Source organism: Anser cygnoides, chromosome 10 (genome assembly GCF_040182565.1).
Source record: "Anser cygnoides isolate HZ-2024a breed goose chromosome 10, Taihu_goose_T2T_genome, whole genome shotgun sequence".
Taxonomy (NCBI): domain Eukaryota; kingdom Metazoa; phylum Chordata; class Aves; order Anseriformes; family Anatidae; genus Anser; species Anser cygnoides.
The window spans coordinates 2305596-2322745 of record NC_089882.1 but is presented as its reverse complement, the minus strand read 5'-3'; the positions used below and the strand labels follow the sequence as shown (position 1 = coordinate 2322745).

Here is a 17150-nt window from a genome sequence, read left to right as displayed (position 1 = left end):
CCCCAGTACTGAGCCCTGGGGGATGCCACTAGTGACCAGCCTCCAACTGGATTTGATTCCATTCACCACGACTCTTTGGGCCCAGCTATCCAGCCAATTTTTAACCCAACAAAGCGTACGCCAGTCCAAGCCATGAGCAGCCGGTTTCTTCAGGAGAATGCTGTGGGAAACGGTGTCAAAAGCCTTACTGAAGTCAAGGTAGACCACATCCACAGCCTTTCCCTCGTCCACTAAGCGCGTCACTTTGTCATAGAAGAAGATTAGGTTCGTCAAGCAGGACCTGCCTTTCATAAACCCATGCTGACTGGGCCTGGTCGCCTGGTTGCCCTGCAAGTGTCACATCATGACACTCAAATGTCATGTACATGTACAGCATGTACAAGGAGAAAACAGGACAAAATCACAAAATAGGTTAGCAAGGACTGCTGGCAAATGGAAATTAACCCTGTGAGGGTGTTTGGCATAGGTGGAGTCCCTCTGCAGGCTGGTAGGGTCTGCTTGGCTTGGAAGCCTTGCTTTGGGGTTGGAGTGAGGGGTACTCCTCATCTGAGAGCTATGCAGTTGCTATGTAGATTTCTGTAAGTGAAGAATCTTCTTTAGAGTCAGCTCTGATGTCTGAAGCTGTTCTTGCCTTCCACAGCACGAGTCTGTGACCTACAGGCTATGTGTGTGAAGCCACTTGGTGATGAGTGTGAACTAGCTTGACTAAACATGCAAGGCAAAGGAAAGAGAGGATAATGTATATGCAACAGACTGTTGTTACAACGAGGCCATTTCAGAGCTGTGGGCTGTGCACTGTGGAAGTATTTCAGTATTTGCTTTCTCAGCCTAACAATCTGTATGTTTACTTCTTTTCTGTATGAAAAATCTGCCAAAGTAGTTCAGCTTCTTCTCCTTTCACCCCTGCTGGTATCCCAGCCTTGTTGCTGGGGGGGTCAAGGGAACACTGTGTCACAGAGGTTATGTTAAGGCTGTCAAGCTGTGCCATTCCTTACTTACCATTTAAGAACTCTTTCTTCCAGCTCTCCCAGGATCTCTTGGTGTAATTCATAAATCTCAGAGAGTTCACTTAAGCCCTGCTTGAGTTCAACCTCTTCCTGTTCATCTTCTCCAAGCACTTTCATGATACCTTCATATAAATCCTGTGAATAGCAACACAGAAATTAGGCAGACAGACAAAATTTCTTCTCTGAAATTATTATTACAATTTCTTGAATCCTAAACTCCACTTTCTAGGAATTCTAAGTTACACTATCCATAGTTATAGATTGTACTCAGTAGAGCAAGGAGATAATGCCATATATTTTATTGCATCCATTAGTTCATACACATTTTCATCTGATTCCACAATGCTGTGAACACAAAATTTAACATTTCACCTGACCAAGCCATCAGACCTTATGTATACAATGAGTTTCTTATCTTTTTATTTACCTTCGTTTTTTTCCCCTGCTTTTCTGGGTGTAGTTGATCTCATTTTCTAGTGTTTCTTAACCAGAAACATAATTTTAAAAAATGAAGGATGAGAATGTCATCACCTTATAGGTCCATGATATATATATATATATAAAAAAACCTTCTACATGTCTTGTGTTGAAAATTGCTGCACTTGTCGCCAAATCCAAATTTAAAGAGAGGAAGAAGCAGTAAGTTTAAGCTATGAAACAAATAATTTTCCATATGAAACTGAGACCTTTTTTCCTCATTTTAGACGTGCCTTTGATCCAGTGTGCACGGGAGTATTTTCCTCAATATTAAAATGTATCCACCTCTGGCAAGGGCTCTGGGACTGCTGGCTGACAGCAGGCTCAATGTGAGCCAGCAGTGTGCCCTGGCAGCCAAAAGGGCAAACTGCATTTTGAGGTGCATTAAACACAGCTTAGTCAGCTGGTCAAAAGAGGCGATTCTCCCGCTATATTTAGCATTGGTGCGGCCTCACCTTGAATATTCCGTGCAGTTCTGGGCTGCACAATCTAAAAAAGATGTTAAGGTCCTTGAAAGCATCCAGAGGAGGGCAACAACGCTGGCAAAAGTGCAGGAAAGCATGTCCTGTGAGGAGAGGTTGAGGATGCTTGGGCTGTCTGGAGAAGGCCAAGAGGCGACCTCCTTGCTCTCTGCAACTCCCTGAGGAGGGGAAGCACAGAGGCAGACACTGGTCATTGATGACAGGACACATGGGGAATGGCACAGAGATGCACTGGGGGAGGTTTAGACTGGACGTGAGGAAAAATTTCTTTACCGTGAGAGTGGTCCAACACTGGAACAGGCTTCCTAGCAAGGCAGTTGATGTCCCATGCCTGTCAGTGTTAAATAGGCATTTGGACAATGCCCTCATTAATATGCTTTAGCATTTAGTTAGCCTTGAAGTGCTCAGGCAGTTGGACTTTGTAGGTAAATGATATTTGTAGGTCTCTTCCCACTGAATTCTATTCTATTCTATTCTATTCTATTCTATTCTATTCTATTCTATTCTATTCTATTCTATTCTATTCTATTCTATTCTATTCTATTCTATTCTATTCTATTCTATTCTATTCTATTCTATTCCATTCCATTCCATTCCATTCCATTCCATTCCATTCCATTCCATTCCATTCCATTCCATTCCATTCCATTCCATTCCATTCCACTCTACTCTACTCTACTCTACTCTACTCTACTCTACTCTACTCTACTCTAGTATACAGTAGCACACTTTTTTAAGACTGCATAGTGAAATGTTTCCCCAGCTTAGACCTAGAGATGAGGAATAAGGCATCCATCTGAAACTGCAGGGATAATTTGTATTAGATTCACAGGGATTAGAAAATCATTCCAAGTGCATACAGCAATTTTTTGTGTGTGTCCAAAACATTGTTTAATGTCTCCTTAATCCAGAGCTCTGGATGCTGAAATGTTTCCAGGTCAAAGCCAAATTCCTGCACAATCCATCTTCTCAGCTTCAAACTTGTGAAGGTGCTCTGGCTCGCACCTGGCTATACCTCAAGAGACTTTAGCCACTCTGATGCCCTGATTCTTTCCAGGTTCCTACCAGCCACTGCTGTTTCCTCTGCCTCCTGCTGCCAGATGCATTCCCTCTTTACAAGCAGTGGCAAGAGGAACTGAGGCATTTAGAGCTGCCTGACTCTGCTGAAGTCTGCAATGCAAACCATGGCAGTAGGATCTAAGGCAATGCACGACACAGCAAGGCAGAAATGCCAGCACTGTGTAGAGGTATTGCTAACTGTTGCTAACAAAGGCAGATTCTGGCTGCCTTTGCCACAAGCTAGACCACTGCAACCACATAGTTTATCTTCATAGCACTATCTGGTGTTCAAAAGCAGCAGCCTTCATTCGGTAAAATTAAGTGGCTGTAATTTCAGCACCTGATTTGTCAGTATTGCTACAGAGTGAAACTACGTGAATAGCATTAGCATAGTATCCTGTATTTTTCTGGGGATGATTCTGCAGCACTGTTACAGGTTTAATTCTTCTCTGTATTCCTTGCAAATAGATGACTGAGTCAGGCCGGTGTGATGGGCAGGTCAGCTGGGCTTACAGTTGGATTTCACATTTCTGCTAGTCAGGTCTTCATGGGCAAAATATCTGAATCTCAGTTTCTCTATGAAAATAAGTGAACAATTAGAAACCTACGTGCCTCCCAGTTTGTGATAAGAGCAGAAACTGAGCAGTCATATAGAAAGGCCCAGAAACTTGTTCTGTGAGTGCCTTTTCCAATCTTTTTCTGCATCCCAATAAGTCATGAAGTGTGTAGAGTTTTTATTGAACAAGATGAGGAAAAAAGGAGTAAGAGTGAAAAACCAAGTAAATAATCAAAACACCACCTCAGTAGAGAGGCCACATTAACTGTGAGATTTGAAAGCTCCTGATGACTCGTTTTGGCACAGCAGCTGCAGACTAGGAGGTTGCAAAGCTTCCTGCCTTATAAAAATACTATCTGTCCTTATCTGACCTTCCTTTCCTTTTTGTTTGTGAAGGAAAGGTTAGGGGACTGCAGCATTCTCTCTTATTGCTAACCAGTCTACACATGCTGGCTTTTTCCAGTAAGTACCTTAAATTTTGTCAGCCTTTGGGCCAAGTGGGGAAGCCAGGTTAGTATCTTTCCACTGATCCTGTCAGCCTGATGGTGTTGATGGTTTCTGTGACTTTGTTGCCTTAGATCATTAGAGTAACTATGCAAGCTGCAGCCACGTCTCAGCTGCTCATCATCCCAAAAGATACTGTCCAGACAAAAGCAGCTCTGAGTAAAGTAGCAGGAGGGGTCTAAATAATTTCTTCAGCCAGAAGAGGCAGTTCAACTGCACACTTTATGCACAAGGCTCTATCTCCATCAGATCACAGCAGCACGAACAGCAAAGCATTAAAAGCATCTGTCACTACGTGTTTCATCCAAAACCCCCTGAACCACCTGAAACAACTAAAGGTTTCTGGACATAGCTATGTTCTATGATTAGCACTGACTAGATTGTTTGCCAGCTCCAACGTGTGCTAAATTTCTGTGCAGTGAATGTAGTGCTGGCAGATAGCTTTTCTGGGGATGACAGAAATCTGCCAAGGCTAAAGGATTTGAATCAAATACTCAGACACGCAAATTCAGAACACAGCCCATGAGGCCCTAGGAAGATACAGACTCTAACATCACTTCTATACATCTGTGTTGGTTTTCTTTTTTTTTTTCCTGTGGTTTTTGACGCATGGTAACAAATGTGGATCAAGCTTGTATCAGCTAATGTCAGGCTTTTGTAATGAATGATTATTCTGTGGCCACAGTTTGAAAAGACGATTTATTTGGAGAAGGTTTTGGTGGTTGTTTTTTAACATGATCACTTGAGAACTGCTGTACTATTGTGTTCAAACAGACAGATGTTCTAATAGCCATAGGGGAGAAATCTGTCAATTCTCTATTTTTTTTTTTTAAGTTCAGCATTAAAAATACTTGAACAGGGACTTAGTGGCTGAATAAGACTTAGACTGACTGACTTTGAAGTCAGGAGGGAGCATATTGGTATGATATGGTCTAGTGTAATCTGGTCTGTAGTACAGATCACAAGACTTAGCAGAATATAGCATTCATAACAAAACAACCAATCTTGATTTATGATGGAATATACTATATATACCATCTGTTATGAATATGCTAACAATGCAACCTGAAAACAAAAAAAAAAAAAGGAAAAAGCCACAAAAGATGCTTTTGGTGATCTCATGAAGGGTCAGGTAGATCCTAACCACATATAAAGCCCAAGTATCTACTCACAGCAGAGCTAGTGTTAGAGCCCTGGTTGGCGTCCTGCTCATGCTAAAGCCATCACATCAGGAATCATAGAACAGTTTGGGTTGGAAGGGACCTTAAAGGTCATCTAGTTGTTGTTCTAGGAGTTGTTCTTCCAGCAGGTTTGCAGCTGAGCTCTGCCTCAGTCCAAAATCTATTGTGAAGAAAAGCTTCAGTGTCCAACCAGTCTGGCCAGATTTGTGCTGTTAATGACTTTTTTTTCACACACTACTCTGTAAACAGTGAGTTATTATTGAAACCAATGTTTTCCAAAGATATGTTAAAAGCATTCTCTGTCCATAGACGCCAATTCATCAGAAAAAAAAAAAAAAAAGCAGCTGCATAAAAATCGCTGAGAAGGTGATTCTACCCGTTGAGTTACTAGAAATGGCAGCTAGATTTTTCCACTCAGAGACCATTTCCTGGCCTCTTACCCCGCTGTATGTGGTGTGGCCAAATATGCTGTGAAAGGAAGCGGGGCTTGATAAAATGAAACCTCTAAGGTCACACAGCACATTGAAAGATGCCAAGCTCCTTCAATCTGGCCCTGAACCAGGATGGGATAGGTTGAGTATCCTCTGTCAGGATCGAGTGATCATGAAACCTATTGCCAAAAAGTCAAATTCTGTTCCTTGAAATTTTAGAGACAATCTTATGAGTTTCCCTGGTCTGTACTCGGATTTCCCACAGCATTTCTTACAAATCTGGCTTCTGTCAATTAAAAAGTTTAGACGTACACGCTGTAATTAGAGAGGAGTCTGAAAGAAACAATTTCCATGAAACCTGGTAACGTCCAGGTATGAACAGCTCAGAAGCTCTGAGTATGTTTCACCGGGGATCCATATTTTACACTAGATGGTTCACTTCGGTTTGATTAAATCAAGGTAGCTGTATTGATTTCAGCATGCTGGAAATCTGGCTGGTATAACTGTGGTCCTGCTGAAAAGTTCCATAAGGAGCCCGAGGGCCTCTGAGCAGATTACTGCAAGCTTCCTCTCTCCTCACCTATAGGAACCAGCTCCTGATAAGTTTTTAGTCTCCTCACAGCATTCCTGGCTTTTCTGTTGTAATGCTGTCGACTGCAAGGCACACACCGACTCACTATGAACTGGAATATCTAATAGACACCAGCCAAAAGAAAAGTTGCACATGAGCTGCAGTTTTTCAGCAACTATGACGGATGAAGCATTTGTTTTCTGAAAAGCCACTACAACTAGGTAAAAAAAATCATCATGATGATATTTTTCTTTCTAACTAACTATATCCTGGATAAAACGACATCACAAAAAAATCTGAAAGAGTATTACTATGTTTTCTAATTACCTGGGTCTAATTTCCATGTGTCTTGTCCCAGTACAACAAATAATCTCAACATTGTGCTATTCTAGCTCTCATTTTTTCTGGTGTGTGAGGGAGGCTATCTATGTATTCCAGCAACTGTATACTCTAGATACTTTCCAGCCATCTAAGCCAGTCAAACCATCTTCTGGGTACTTTTCCTAACTGAAAGGAATCTGCAATTTCTCAAAGTCCTCAGTCATCATAATTAATCCAGACTGGGGAAAGAAAAAGAATCCAAAGGGTTCTTTCAACTCACTGTGCCTGGGGAAGTGAATAGCGATGTGCTTAAGTAACCTATTTTGTTATAGAAATGTCATTTATTCCAAAATAACTGAACAGCTCTGTGTCTATCCATTTTCCATCATAGTGGTGCAACAAGATTAACACTCCTTTCCCATAGCATCTCAGTGGATTTAATTAGTCACTAATTGCTGGCTTCTTTGATCATAATGAATTCTAAGACAAATTATTTAATGGCAGTTGCCTGGATAGCTAGCCTTCTAATGATTAATAAAAGAAGGAGGTGCAGAGCAGTAAGCACTATAAACATAAAAAAAAAAATTGTGTCACTGTTGAAAATGCTGAGTGCCTGGGAAGCCATTAATCAAATGCAAAGTGCTTTTCCGGTCCCACTAACTCTAATCAGTCACGGCACCTGAAGGTCTCCAAGTCTGTCACCCATTCGCCACATTTGAACACAGAAGGTACTAAACACAAAGTTCATATAATTCTCTGTTGAGTCAAAAATTGTTTAGAAGACACACATGAACCAAAGTCATTCAGTTTGAGGCTGTGACATGGTGGCCACAGAGCTCAATCTCACCCAGGGGTATGTGAGCCTTCACAGCTTACTCCTGTCTTACACCTGTTCCTGCATCAGTGTTCAAGCATGCATGTGAAAGCATTATCCAGGCTGGCTAGGTGACACAGAAGGTTAGCAGCTGTACTATGAAGATGCATTTTTGAAACACAAAACATTTCTTTATATTTTGAGTACCCATAAATAAACCCTTTATAGCCATCCAATGACCAATTAATTCCCTAACATCCCATAAATAAACTCTACAAATAATTTAGTGAAACAAAGAGGACCAAAACCCACGGCCAAAAATATTTTTCTTTCTCCCCTTTTCTTTGTGCACATCACTAACACAAGTTAAATTTTTTTTCACCAAGAATGCCTCTGGAGAATTTCGGTTCTCTTCTGGAAATGGCGGCTATATCCTGGAGCCTGTTATAAAGGCATCAGACAGGGAGGAATGCAGCTTTTGTTTCAACAAGGTGTTATGGTTTAGGTGGAGCGTTGCCTAACTGGCACATGTCTGGCTCTTGGAGTAGAACGTGGTACCCTCTGTGAGGTGGTGAGGCTCACTGTAGGGTGAAGGGATATGAGGCACTTTAGAGATGCTGGCAGTGCCAATGTTAAGAGGACACATTTAGTATAAGATAGTTTTGGAAAAGCCACTTCACTTTGCTGTTTAGGTGCTTAGCTCAAATCAACTGTAGCAATTCTGTATGCATATCAAAAGTCATTTTACAAGATGGATACATATTGCAGTCCTTTCTGCATTTCAGCCCTGCTCCCAGTTAGCTTTTATCAACCTGAGAATATTTAACCTCAGAGGAGCATAGTCACAGGAACCAAAACTAATCTTTTGTCAGATATATTACTGCTTTAGGCAAGTAGTTTACCCAGGAGAAAAAAACTGCCTGGATGTATGTGTAAATTATCTTAATTTGCTCTGATGGGTGACTTGTCTTCTTTAACTTCTACTTGAAAATATTCTAACAATACAGTAATTCAGTCTGGATCTAGATTATGTTTGCTTTTTTTCTGTTAAAATTGCTCAAGAAATGCTGATCAGTTGCTAGATCTCCTTGTTTTCTGTTCTTATCTGTTTGTCTACAGAAGCAGCAGTGTATAACTTGCTAATCCAATCATAATGGAAATCCTAGTTCCTGTATATTGTTTACATTGGCAGAAAAAGAGAAAGGTGTACAACACCATTGTAATGTAATAGAAGGTGAGACAGCATCAGAGAGCAGAAGGTGAGACAGCATCTGCCGGCAGGACTGGAGGTTCCTTTTCATAGGCTCTCAGCACTGTGCTCCTAACATCAGGTCTGCGCTTGAGCCAGACAGAAATTATGAATTTACAGTGTGCGGTGATGACTGTAGAGCAAATCCATGCTTAACAGTTCAAGAGAAGTACTTGAAAGGAAGAACGTTTCTGTGACCAAAAAGTGTTCATTGAAACTAGAAGGGTCACATTGCTAGACTCTGTAACTGGGCTAGAAAAGGTCTGAATGCCTGCAGTAGTATGTTCAAGGTCTTGGGTGCTGAAGCAAAGTCTCTACCTGTTTGTTCCCTGTTGCATGGTCTCACTGCAGTCAGAGCACCATGTGCCTACCTGTTATACCCATCAATGAACCACCACGAACTGTGTCCCACACTTTTGGCAGCATTCATATATATGCCCTTTTTGTAGACACCCTTTTCTCTCTCTTTCACCCATGAAAAGATATTCCCTGCAGCAGGGCTCTGTTACAAAGAAGCTTCCACCTGCAATAATGCATAGACCAGAAAAGAATTTAACTGCTTCCCAGATTCCAAATTATCTTCATGATGTTGATAAGGAGGGAAAGAAATCTTAATTCGGATGGAGACTCTTACAGCGCTCTGAAGAAGCTAATAATCCGCTATTCTTGCAGTCATCTGTCAGAGAAAAACTGTAAATTTATACCAGCCAAAGGTCTGACCTCTAATGCTATCATGGTTGTATCAGCTTTCCTGCTTCTAGTTCAACTCTATTAAAGAACTGAAAAAGACTGATGATTGAATAAATTCACCTATGATATTTTCACAGTTTTTAGGGAGAATCCTGGCTGGGGAGATCTGTAAGTTTCCATATAAGGAACAAAGCTGAGAAAAAATGCAAAAAGGGAGTGAATAGAGCAGATTTGTTAGTGGAAAACCATAACCATTTTTCTGCCTCAGTTGCCAGGTGGAGATAGTGACACTTTAACCGCAGAAATCATGACTGCACGCAGTATATTTACCGTACCCACACCACAACTTCCACCTAACATCTCGACTTCTATACTTTTCAAATAATAATGGCACATGCATGCATCCAGAAATCACTTTTCATATCTAGAATCGCAAATGCTTCCCAAGTCAAGCAGATGTTTTAATGCATTGGTAATATTAGGAAGCGAGTATTTTTGACCCTTTGTGAATGAGCCAGGGAGGACAACAGACAATCCTTCTGCAGCTCAGACTTTATATAATTGAAGTCTACATTGATCACATAAAATTGTGCAGACTTTTACAGCCACTCACACTTCTAAAATGAAGGTGGATTCAACAGATACTATATATCAGAGGCTCCAAGTCTCTTTTAGATGTCTAGGCATTACACTTGAGGGGAGGATGAAAAGTTCAAAGGGAGAGAAAAGGGTATCCATAGTAGAGCTGAACACAGGCATGAGATGCCAAGTTTGCCTCATGGATGTATCATCATTACAGGCAGCAGCTGCTCTCCTAATTATGAAAGCAAAAGTGGCAGCCCTGAATTAAAAAGTGGCACATCTCCTGTAGCAGAATGAGTGACCCTTGATCTGCACTGAACAGTTGATCTTCCCAAACTTCTCATTACTGAGCCCAGCACAAACAATGCCAGATGAACAGCAGAAAACACAGACTACCACAGCAGACACAATTAGTCTCTTATCCTGCCCCTGCAGGGTACAATCTAGGTCAGGAACCCTGACTTCAGCACACACTCACATGCAGACAAATGCACACATTCATCCTCTGTAAATCAGCGTCAGAACTGGCAAACTGTAAAATGTGCATTGCAAATACTGTACCAATGGGGCTTATTACCAGGGAATTGTCCTTGTGCCAAGTGAGGTAGTATGATTTCCCTCTTCTTTTAAGAGATATACTGATGATCTGAAAGCTATTTTGGCTCAGTGTTCCACTGCAGGAGCTCTCTGGAAGATACATGGTTATTTTCCCACTGCTGAAGGCCACAATGAATAAATGAATGAGAAAAAAATCAGCCTACTGTAAGTGAGGGTAGGCCATTATTTTGTGGCACTGCATCTCAGGCTTTTATAATAGCTTCAGAAGGCTTAACAGCCAACTATCCCTTCATTTATTCAGCCCAGTCCATTCACTAAAGCATTTCATTTGGAAAATAATGACTTGATTGGTCCAGAAGAACTTTGAATGTCATCCAAGAAATTTACAGCAGTAAAAAAGGCTCAGCCAATCATACACTGGGAGTGTAAATACTTAGAAAGATGGAGTTCTGTTTCGTCTAATGTAATAGTGGCTCCTGAATCAGATAATGTTTATTTTTTGTTCTTGAGAATGTGCTACCCACAAGAATTCTGAAAGTAGAGATTAACCAGCGAGTCTGACTTCATGATAATCTGCATTTAGGTCCTTTTAAGTTAATGACTTGGGAACTAAGATGATTTTGTTCTTTTCTGAGAGTTACTTTGCAGTCAGGAGTCTTGCAATTCCCAGTGCAGGACTAGATCCCATACTGCTGCAAAGACAGGGGAACCAGCACGTTATATTTATTCACATTTTTATTCCAGACTATCTCCAAATGCCAAGGAAGCATAAATCTGAGTCTTGATGTTTGGAAGAATTGTGTACCATTGTTATGACAAAAATGCAAATCAGGATTCAGGAATTTGAACACTGAGGTATTTGGGGCAGATGTTCTTTCAGTGCAGTGCTGCCCTTTTGGGTACCTTAATTTGCTAAACGCTTTGGAGGGAAGTAATAATGACTTTAAGGGGTTCTATGCACAAAAAAAAAAAAAAGACGTTCTGTACAAAGGCAAAAGACAAAATGAACATGAACATGATACACTATCAAGCAAATGCTTAATCCCATGCAGAGTGGGATCCTGAGGCATTCTAAGTCACACTAACTTTGCTCTGTATATATTTAGTAAAGTAATTGGAAACAGACTGGCTGAATGGAAGCAAATAAACCAGATTCCTGGTCCTCCAAGGTGATGCGTGAAACATCAGAAAGCAACCTGCAACATTTTTGTTCAGCAGCAAGCATTAAAATGAAGACAAGTGCAGACTACATTACTGGGGTAAAAAATAGGAGACATGAACATCAAAATTTGAGGATTAAATAATTATGGAATAAATGCAAAGGTTAATCAACTTCAGAAAACTAAATCTTGAATAACAAGAGATCAGGGACTGCTTTGGACTGCAAGGCCCAGCCAGTCCCATCTGCTCAGTCCAGAATGAGTTCTTAACTCCCAGCTCCAAAGAACTGCATTGCATTTAAGCAGGGCAAATAACAGCTAACCCTTTAGGTTATTATCACTACTACCACACCAACTGATACCAACTTTGTGAGCTAACACAATGTTTCCACTCTTTCAGTTCAATAGCAGAGTAGATGTATGGAAATGTCATCATTTTGGCAATCAATCAATTTATTAAAGTCTCTGCTGAATGACCAGATTCCTGTTATGCTGAACGAATAGCTCCTCCAGCTGAGCCTGGAAATGAGATGGGAAACTGCTCCTGTTGCAGGCTTAAGAAAAGCCTTTTTTCCTTTCTGAAAGCAGCTAGGGTGTGGTTTAGTTCCTTGCCTTTCTCACTAACATATGGGTTTATTTAAGAAAATGAGTCTCGAGACTTCAAGATGAGCACTTAGAAACTGTTTTTTTGAGAAAGGTGGTGGTGAGGAACAGAGAGAAATGTCTGCCTGTGCTGAGAGGTGCTGACACGGAAGCTTTTGGTCTTAGCTGGCCATGAACGGTGTTTTGCAGCTTGAGTGCAGTTTGTTGACTGTGTGGTCACTGGTGGCTGCTAGTGACATCTGTCAGTGGGACCTGTGTCAACAGTGAATGCACAGTGAAGAGGTATTTTCTACTGATGTGATTATTCCTAATGCTATTCAAATATGCAGAAAGGAGTAATTAGTTCATTGTAACCACTATGATAGTATTGGGAAGCCTCAGGTAGGCAATATTATCTCTGTAGTCTGAGGGACTTACTTGTAAAATTGGTAGTGGTTTCTCTAGATGTCCTGAATATGACATTGGGCAACAGGTGAACATGAAGATCCAACAGTTGGTGGGCTGGGAAAGATAATGTTGCTGTGACTGTGGCCTTCTAGACTGATTGTGATTGCAAGAAAGAAACCTGCAAGTTATTTGTGAATGCCACTACAGCAGGTACACCAGCCGATAGCAGCAGAGATGGGGTATGCTAGGGATATAGGCACCTGATAAAAACACAGAAACTAAACCCTGATCCCATTCCTATAAAGATTTTTGATCTATTCTAAACTGTGGAGTGTGAAAACGTTTGTCTCTTCTACCTCAGTCTCTAACCAAGGTGCCATTCATATATCCTCACAATTGAAAAAGCCAACCCATAGAAAAAAATCAAATCTTATCTTTCTTGGTGACTCTGCTGGAAAAAGCCTCCAGTAGCTTCTAAAGGAATGCATGCATTTGGCGATGAGGGAGGAAGGATACTTTTCCACTGCAGAAAAAAATCATTAACCAAAACAGTGCACCCAAAATCTCATTCTGAAAAAGATAGTGATCTTTTTGATCTTTCTAACTTGAGATGATGGGAACTGGGACAGGGAAACTGACATTTCACAACCCCTGAGTGGCTCTGCAAACCACTGCATTCACTCAATGTTTATTTTAGGCCCATCTAAAATTTTAATTTGAAAATTTTAACTCCTCTTCTGGTTCTCTAACCTTCATACCTAAGGAAATAATGCAGAACACTGGTAAGATCCCTCTATTGGAGTGGGATTGGCAGGCATGGCAACAAAATCCCAGCAAAAGAGGATTCAGTGGAGCATTCTGGACTATATATACAAGACTGTAACATCTATAAAACCCAAACAAGTGCTTACAAATAAACATGATGATCGGCAGAAATAGAAGAACTTTCTCATCATAACACAGCTGTTACCAGTATCTTTTCCCTGATACATTAACCAGCTAATCCGAACCTAATAATTAAGTATCATAAAAGCAGAGACAATTTCCCTCATGCCTTATAACTGTAATTCCAGGACTGACAGGCCAGGCTCTGGATAATGCTTATTATTTTCTGTAATAAACATTTCTGCTTAGAAAGTGGATGAGTTCCCCAACAGGAGAGCAGAGAGTCGTCAAATTTTTGGGGCAAGCCAAGAAAACTCTTTGGTTTTATTCCCTCATATCTTTGAGCCAACATCGGAGTGCTGCAGCAGATAAAATTAGCATTCAAGCAGACTTTTCCTTAACTAACCTATGAGCTGTAATTTTTATGAGGATTCTTTTTATTAGGGATTACCAATAGCTTGGAGTCCATCCAGCTGGAGGGGAACAGTAGGCACTTGCATCCATAAATGTTTCTAAATTAAAAATTTCTAGGGTTTACCCGTTTATCACCATCTCCTTCTCAGAACTAGGCTTACTCAGCATATTACACCAGTCTCAGAGCCCCAGTAAGTGCTGTTGGCCAATGCTTTTCCACATGAATGAGAAATGCTAGACTTTGGAATCCAAAGCAAGAGCACATCAGTGGCAGACATATTCCTTTACAATGCTTCAAAAAGCATTGCTCCACAGTAAGCCATTCTTCCTCAAATTCACTTCTGTCCCTTCAATGCTTTTACGTCTCTTAAATTGCAGCTAAGACAGCAATTAGATTTCAGTGATTAAAATGATTTACTTACCATACATGACTGCTGGAGCATCTCCACATATCTGGGGAAAGAAACAAACTTTATTCATTGCCATTGCTGAATAAATAAGGGTAGATTGCACAGGTTCTGTTTTAGGATAGCAACAGACAGGTTGTAACAATAAACTCACACTTTTTCTGAAGACATCAGCTCCTGGGCAATGAGGTAAGCACTGGACTGGCCTTCCTTCTGTCAACAGCAAAACCCAGAAACAATTAAGAGATGTCTCACACCAAGAAGGAAAACAGTATTAGAGAGCACTTTGAACTGACATATTCCTTCAGTAAAGATAGGGACCAGGTTTTTATTCTTTGCTGTTCAGTGTTTGGCTTCCTGGAGTCCTTTCCATGACAGGAAAGGACTCCAGGACATGTTTGTGTAATTCAGGTACTAATGGTATAGTACAACATAATAGCTGCTAAGGTTTAAAAAATTGTGTTCTTATGGAAAAAAAAGAGAAAATTTCTGTTGATTTTTACAAGTCCAAAATTTGTCAGAGATGCAGAAAATGTTTAGCTTTGAATAAGCTAGCTTCATGGCTGTAAAGGCTCTTAACACGTTTACTACTCTCAATCAAATGGAAATGGGAATTTGTTATCAAAATGCTCATATTCCAAAGTATTCTGACTGCTGTGAGACCTGTGGAAGCAAACAAGGCAAATGACTTTATCGCTTACTAAACAAAATGTCTAAATTAAATGGTCATAAGCGTCTCCAGAAAGCAGTTCATTACTCCTGCAGGCAACATTGTTTGAAATCTCAGTGACATCTACAGAACTGGCAGACACCTCATTAGACACAGAAACCTGTGAAAGAACCAAAGTGTATAGCTGTAAGGTGCAAGTGGCTAATAAGGGTATTTTGGTCCTATGTCATGACTCACTCTTATGATAAGAAATGAACAAATTGTGGAAATATTTACTGACAGGAATCTACTATGGAAAGTTGGACTTAAGTAGCAGTGGTGAAGTAGGGAACTAGAACAGTCTAGCAGTAGTAAAGAAAAGCAGCCTTCATTGATCTAAAGTGGGTCAGGGGAAATGTGTTCAGCAGAAAGAGTTAGTGACATTGTGTGCCAGACCAGCTGTTCTGGAAACCCATTGCTTACAGATCCTGCTTCTGAAAGCCTACTCAGGAGAGACTGGGACTTGCTGAGATGTGATGCAGTCTCTTGGTGCAACAGGTGGAAAGTTGGTGTTTACACCTTCTCCACCAATTCTGCATGAGGGGGCTGCTAAGTGTCAGGAAACAAACATGAAGCTTAATTGAGACCCCTCGTAAAAGTATAAATGTTGACATCTCAAACCAGGCTTGACAGATCAATAAACAGTTAAGTACTCACATTGTAACAACAAATTTAAGCAGTAAAAAATGTCTAAGCCAGTGGAAGGTAAATACAGACTTTCTCCTCTCTGTCCTTTTTCCCTATCAGCACTCCTTTGGGATGCAGGTGTCCTGGCACAAGTGAAAATGGCTTGGCTGGGTGCCGGAGCCGTGGCACGGGCTGCCCAGAGGCTGCGGGGTCTCTTCCTTGGGGGTCTGAAGTAGCCACCTGGGCGTGGGCCTGGGCACCTTGCTTGGGGTGGCCATGGTGGGGCAGGGGGGACCAGAGGGACCCAGAGGTCCCTGCCCACCTCTGCCAGTCTGTGAGCTTCTTTTTGCATCTTTAGCTTACTGCCGTGTACTTCTACTGGGAGACAGCTGAAGATTGCAAGAGACAAAGGAAATAGAGAATGAACAGTTCATTAATCTCAGATGACTGACGCATCTCTCCTTTAGCACCAGGAGTCTAAGTATATATCCCCTAGTGCTTTGTTCCTTCTGCCTGATAAGGGCCAAAGAACATTATTTGAATCACTTTTTTTGGAGAACTACACTACATTTTAATAAAATGCATTAGGAACATCTGTTTTTTCCATAGTTTCACTTTTCTGCTTAAGGCTACACTGTCAGCAAATATTTCATTGCCCATTTCGCCCGGCTCCAGTTTGTGAACACCTCTCGAAGATCACAGTGTGCCCCTCCTGGTTGTCCCCACTGCTGGAGGAACACACCAGAAGCACTGAGTTTTCTCTCCTCTCTCATTTCCTCTACACAGGTAGAGCACAGCAAATGAAGGGAGAGTGTCTCTGTCTGGGTCACCTAGACTGATGCTGGCTGCCCAGCGCATCCTCTGTGGACAAGCCTGGCTCCACACTGCCAAGACACGGAGTCCATTTCCCCAGCAATCCAGGCTGTCTCTCCATTTGCATACACACATTGTTGAACTCCGTAATTCCTCTTGTGATTAATATGTCTTAGCCAAGAGACAAAACACGGGGACCCCGGTGTCACATGACCTGTCTAGGGCAAGTTGGAGACAGTGTCTCTAGGCGTTGCCTGTCTTGTGTTATTTAATTGCTGTTTGTTTAACCAGGAAATGAACTCTGAGATTGACGACAGTGTCCAGAGACAGACTTCTGGGAACAGGGAATAGAGGGGGTGCAGGTCCCTCAACCATAAGGTTTCTAAAACAAAATCCAAGTGATTATTACAACACAGCCACAGTACCACCTTTTTGGTAATCTTTTCTCCCCGCGGTGTGGGACCTTTCCAGTTCCCACTTGGGAACCTCCCACTGGAGGTTGCGCTCCAGGCCCTGCTGAGAGCTTCTGCTTAGCAGAGAGAGGCCAGGAGGCCATCTGGAAACCCTGGCAATCTGCCACTTTGAGTCTTCTTGTCTCAGAGCTTCATCACCTCATCCTCCCCATTCTCTCTACTCTGAAAAACATGCTGGTGCTAGGAAGGT

The 17150-nt window shown here is 41.5% G+C and overlaps 1 protein-coding gene across 3 annotated transcripts in view; it reads right to left on the bottom strand.

The window, feature by feature from the left end:
* FGD5 (FYVE, RhoGEF and PH domain containing 5) overlaps positions 1-17150 on the bottom strand; it is a 105628-nt gene that overhangs the window by 45821 nt on the left and 42657 nt on the right. For 2 of the 3 annotated variants that reach the window (XM_048068795.2, XM_048068786.2), the window contains 4 exons: positions 14493-14551; positions 14354-14384; positions 12663-12746; positions 1000-1142 (listed from right to left, as the gene is read on the bottom strand). In XM_048068795.2, coding sequence (XP_047924752.2) covers positions 1000-1142; positions 12663-12746; positions 14354-14384; positions 14493-14551 — 317 coding nt within the window. The remainder of the gene's footprint in view (positions 1-999; positions 1143-12662; positions 12747-14353; positions 14385-14492; positions 14552-17150) is intronic. The other variant, XM_048068783.2, reaches the window with a different exon arrangement.